The following is a 5,769-nucleotide window of genomic DNA, read 5'->3' as shown; positions in this document are numbered from 1 at the left end:
CTTGCCCAATCATTAGGATCTAGTGTGTCACTCACAAATGTTCTATAGGAAACTGGTAAACATCCAGGCACTGAGATCCCTGAAAGGCCAAGGCAAATTGGGGCGGAGTCTGATTTGCCCTCATAGGAAAATACAGAGGAATATTTTTTCTCAGTAGTTAAAACTGGAGTTCCCCCCAAAATTCCTGTCACATTAGTCATAACTTTAATATGTTCTAGTTCAGTCCAGGTTACTGGGTGAACCATGGGAGGTTTAGGGACATATGCCCAATATGAATCACCGTGAGTAGGAGCAGCTGAGAGTAAAAGTATACATGCAAGAAAAATATTAGCTAGAGAGGGTGTTTTTCCCACTGCTAGTATTATATCTTTCCCCTTTTCCAAGAGGACTGTCATCTGCTGTAGTGTAGGAAGGAGTGTTGACTTGTTCGTTGTCATCATAGCAGGCCTTCTCATTTTCCGCTGCAGTCTCTTCATCTTTTTTCGGTTGTGATTTCGACGGCAAGGAGTGTCTGATGAGGCGGTCTGGGATCCAGATGGGAGAGTCCTCATCCTGTAGAAATACACAAGCATACCCTCTCCCTGAAGTTATAAGGGGATCTGGGCCTCTCCAGGCACCAGTTAATAAATCGTTCCATTTTACTAAAGGTTTTACAGTTTCCATTTTAGGATTCCAATACAATTCCATTCTAGATATTCCTTGGTCATTAACATTCACATGATTTAATGTGAATAATGCATGACTTAAAAGATGATGCGGAGAGAAGTATTTATGAGCTTCCCTCAACTTGTGTATTTGTCCTTTTAAATCTTGATGAGCTCTTTCTATTATAGCCTGCCCTTGAGGATTATGGGGGATACCCGTTACATGCAATATTCCCCAAGTTTCACAATATTGCTTAAAAGCTTTTGAACAATAGGCAGGTCCATTGTCCGTTTTAATCTTTATCGGTTTTCCCAATAGATTAAAAGACATAATTAAATGCTGTAAGACATCTTTCACCGCTTCTCCAGTCCTCGCTGAGGCAGTGATTGCATGTGAGTAAGTATCCACACATACATGAATAAAACAGAGTTTTCCAAATTGAGGACAATGTGTTACATCCATTTGCCATAAATGTCCTGGTTTTAATCCTCTAGGATTAACTCCCATCTTTTGTACCTGTCTAGCAGGTGGACATGTATTACAATTCTTTACAATTTGTCTAGCCTGTTCCCTGGTAATTTTAAATTGGTACCTTAAAGCATTAGCATTTTGATGATTTAAGGCATGATTTTGTTCAGCTTCCAATACATTATTAATTTGGACAGGTCTTGTAAAATAATCTGCCATATAGTTACCATAAGTTAAAGGTCCAGGTAAAGACATGTGTCCCCGGATGTGTCCTATAAAAAATTTCTCTTTTCTTTTATGAATTAAATGCTGTATATTGCTCAATTGTTCCTTAATTTTTGTAGTGCCCGTTATTAAAGCTGTTTCAATAGTAGGAAACAGGCTGACTATATATTTAGAATCTGTATAAAGGTTAAACCTTTGTGGAAAATGTTGAAAAGCCAAAGTAACTGCAACTAGTTCAGTCTGCTGAGCAGATGTCTTATCAGTATGAGAAACTATAGGTGGTTTCCCTTCTACCCAGACAGCTGCAGTACCATTATTTGACCCATCAGTAAAAATAGTTAAAGCTGTTTCCAAGGGCATTATGGAGCATTTCTCGGGGAACAGTATTTCAGTCTCTTTAACAAATTCCAATACTGGATGTTTTGGCAAATGATATTTAATTTGTCCTGCATATCCTGTTAGAGCTAATCCCCAATTCTCATTTTCCTGTAACAAGTACTCAAATTGAGTTCTGGAATATGGAACTATTATTTCTTGCATGTCTTTTCCAAAAATTTCTTTCGATCTATTTCTTCCTTTTATAATCAATTGAGCTACCAAATCAGCATAAGATGTTAAAATTTTTGCTTGAGTATGGGGTAAATGCAACCATTCCAATATCCCAGACTGCCATAAACATCCTGTTGGAGTATAAGATGTTTTAATAATGAGAAGAGACCAAGGCAAGGTATAAGTTATTTGGTGCAATCTTGCTCCATTTAATTTTTCTTCTACTAATTGCAAAGCCTCTATAGCTTCCTTACTTAGGACTCTTTTTGATTTAGGATGTGAGTCACCATGTAACAAATTAAAGAGAGGACTTAACTCTCCTGTGGTAATTTTTAAGTATGGCCTAATCCAATTAATATTCCCTAGCAGTTTTTGAAAATCATTCAATGTACATAAATTATCTCTCCTAATCTGCATATGTTGGGATGCTAAATGCTGATCATGAATTTCATGCCCTAAATATCTAATTGGCCTTTCCTTTTGAATCTTATCAGGGGCAATGATCAGTCCAAAATCTTCCAAAGACTTTATCAAGTCCACAAGTATTTTTTCCACTATTTCTTTATCTTTATGCCCCATTAGTATATCGTCCATATAATGAATAATATATGCATTCATATATTTTTCTCTAATAGGGCTTACTGCCATATTTACAAATTTCTGGCATAAAGTAGGACTATTTTTCATTCCTTGTGGAAGCACTTGCCATTCATAGCGTTTGCAGGGTTCCCTGTGATTAATAGAAGGGATAGTAAAAGCAAATTTTCTGCAATCTTCAGGATGCAGTTTTATTGTAAAGAAGCAATCTTGCAAGTCAATTACTATAAGATGACATTCTTTTGGGATTGCTACCGGAGATGGTAATCCTAATTGTAATGCTCCCATGTCTTCCATGACCGCATTAACTGCCCTTAGGTCTTGCAATAATCTCCATTTTCCAGATTTCTTCTTAACCACAAAGATTGGAGTATTCCATGGACTATTGCTTTCTTTTAAATGTCCTTTATTTAATTGTTCTTCAACTATTTCCTGAATGGCCCTAATTTTTTCTTCAGTAAGGGGCCATTGATTTTGCCAAACAGGATTTTCACCTTTCCAAGGTATTTTGTCTGCATATAAGTTTTCATCAATGGCCCCTAAGAAAAATACTGTTCATCAATAGGAACAGTAGTTAGGCTTAAATTTAAATTTTGCATCAAATCTCTTCCCCATAAAGTAAAAGGTAGAGAAGGTATCACATAAGGCTGAATATGTCCCTGATTATTTTTAAATGTCCAAGGAATAAATTCTGTGCTTTTTGCCACATTGGAAGCCATTCCCAGTCCTATTAAGGTAGACTCTGTTCTAGTGACAGGCCACGTAGATGGCCGTCTTTGCCTGCTATGCAAGTTTTGTCAGCACCAGTATCCAGGAGTCCCTTAATAGCTTTTCCTTGTACTAATATGGTCAGGAAAGGCCTATCAGAAGTGATTCCCTGAGTCCAAGCTACCACATCTGAGGATCCCAATTGTCCAGTTCTTTTTTCCATTAAATTTGGATTAGGAGTATAATAATAAGGTATCAGGATTATTTGAGCTATTCTTTGACCTTTTCTTATTATAATTGTTTCTTTATTAGCTTTGAAAAGTACCTTAATGGTCTCTTTAGTATCAGAGTCCACAATTCCAGGGATTATTTCTATTCCCTTGTTAAAATTAGAACTTCTTCCTATTATAAGTCCAAAGATTCCCATAGGAAGCTCTCCTTTAACACTTGTATCCAAAACATTCACCCCATCTAAGGATGAGATCACATAGTCTTTTTGAGCTATTAAGTCTAGCCCTGCACTTCCCGGTGTCGCACGGGGTAAATTCCTTATATTAAAACAAGGAGCATCTGGATTAAGTAAACTCTTATCTACTAAAGAGTTCTTTTTTTCCTCTCTTGGAGTGGGGCTAAGAGGTTGCCCCTCTCCTAGTTTTTTGATTCCTTTTCAGTCAGAGGAGTTCCATCTTTGTGGAACTTGGATTTACATTCATTTTTCCAATGTTTCCCTTTTTCACATCTAGGACATATTCCTGGGGCTGTAGTTCCTTTCTTTGTTCCCTTATTCTGGTCATCTTCAGGGCAAGCGTTTTTCCTATGACCTGGTTTCCCACAATTATAGCAGGTAAAACTCCTTTCATTCTTTCCACCCCCATAGGTGGCCTTGATAAATTTAGAAATAGGGGTTCGATGCATGGCAGCTGCATATGCCATTCCTTGCATTACTGCTGGTGTGGCATCAGCACAAGCCTTGATATAATCCTGAAGGTTCCCCGTTTTCCTAATGGGCCTAATCAAGTCTTTACACAGAGCATTTGCATTTTCCCATGCCAATTGTTTTAAAAGGAGGGAAGTCCCTTCACTAGGAGGCAACATCCTATTAATAGCTTCTTCAAGCCTAGCTATAAAGACCTGATATGGTTCTTCCAACGTTTGTTTAATTCCTGCCAGCACAGTACCTGATCCTTCAGCAGGAGGAATAGCTCTCCATGCCGAAACAGCATTGGCCATAACCTCCTTAAGAACTTCCTTGGATAGTTTAGTCTGGCTTTCGGGAGTAATATATATTCCAGTTCCTAATAACATATCCAGGTTAGCTGTTTTTCCTTTTTTCCCTAATGGTGCCAAGGTAGTAGCCATAGATCTTCTGCATCTATCCTCATAATCCGTTCTCCACAATACATAATCTCCGGGAGACAGTACTGACTTAGCCGTCTGATGCCAGTCACTAGGAGTTAACCATTGACTTGCAATCAGGTCCAATACCTGAAGAGTAAAAGGAGCCGATGGTCCAGCAGTCTTAACTGCCGCTTGTAATTCTTTCAAAGTTTTTAGAGATAAAGGCTCCCATTTTGGTTCATCATCATCTTGCCCTGCATTAATAACTGGGAAGCCAAATGTTATATCTACAGTTTGCTTAGCTTCCTGTAATACGGCTTGAAAACCAATTGGAGGATGAGGCTTTCTCCTTAGTTTAAAAACAGGAGGAGCAAATGGAGATGCTGTAGGCGAAGCAGCCATGGCTGTAAAAAAGTCATGATCTCTGTCCTCTGGATACATCTCATCCTTATAAGCTTGCTCTTCATCAAACAAATCATCAGAATCTCCCAATTCTAGACCTAGAGGCTCTTTAATAGGCGGCTTTATTGTAGCTTCATATTTACAATCTTTCTCAGTCAAAATTAAAGGTTGTTCCTCAAAATTAGAGCATACTCCCTCTGTTAATAATTCTAAATCAGATTTTTCTGTTAATGCATCTCTGATCTGTAACCAGATAGGAAACATTTGCCTAGGTATTGGTTCCTCAGGATGATCAACAGCATACTTTTTCAAATCTTTACCTAACCTTTTCCAATCTGGTAGAGTCAGGGAACCTTCCAGGGGATACCAAGGTGCTGCCCTCAACATATACTCATAAAACTGAGAAGCAGTTTCATCTGAAATTCGTAACCCCTTTTCTGAGAGCATATGCCTCAGAATGGACAGGAACATACGCTTGCCCTTTGAGCCAGAAATCCCCATGATATTCTTGATTCCCTGCCCTTAACCACAAGCTTATCTGTGGCTGGTCTGCAGCACCCTGCGGCAGGATCCGATCCTTCCCTGATTGCCTTTTTGTGCTTACCTGTCTTCAAGTCCCTGTTCGGGCGCCACCTGCCACCGACCAGCCCGGGAGGTCAGGGCAGATTCCGACTCAGGGTCCTTGGAAGATCTCAGGAGGGAAGGATTCGGCGCGACAGACAACACAGACTCAGTGAGTTCCTATGCTGCTGCAAAACTTTACTGTTTCAGTAGTCAATTTATACAGTCAGAAAAAACCATTAAGAGGAATTTGTAAGAGTGCCAAGATAAGTGGCC

General features: G+C 39.0%; 1 protein-coding gene across 1 annotated transcript; it reads right to left on the bottom strand.

Annotated features, from left to right (window-relative positions):
* Nucleotides 1-3,840: 3,840 nt before the first annotated feature.
* LOC132651567 (endogenous retrovirus group K member 5 Gag polyprotein-like) lies at nt 3,841-5,433 on the bottom strand. Its single transcript, XM_060376814.1, has one exon. It carries the CDS (start codon nt 5,431-5,433, stop codon nt 3,841-3,843), a length of 1,593 nt encoding a protein of 530 aa, XP_060232797.1.
* Between the last annotated feature and the right edge of the window lie 336 nt (nt 5,434-5,769).

Source organism: Meriones unguiculatus (genome assembly GCF_030254825.1).
Source record: "Meriones unguiculatus strain TT.TT164.6M chromosome Y unlocalized genomic scaffold, Bangor_MerUng_6.1 ChrY_unordered_Scaffold_23, whole genome shotgun sequence".
Taxonomy (NCBI): domain Eukaryota; kingdom Metazoa; phylum Chordata; class Mammalia; order Rodentia; family Muridae; genus Meriones; species Meriones unguiculatus.
This window is presented reverse-complemented; position numbering and strand designations above follow the sequence as displayed.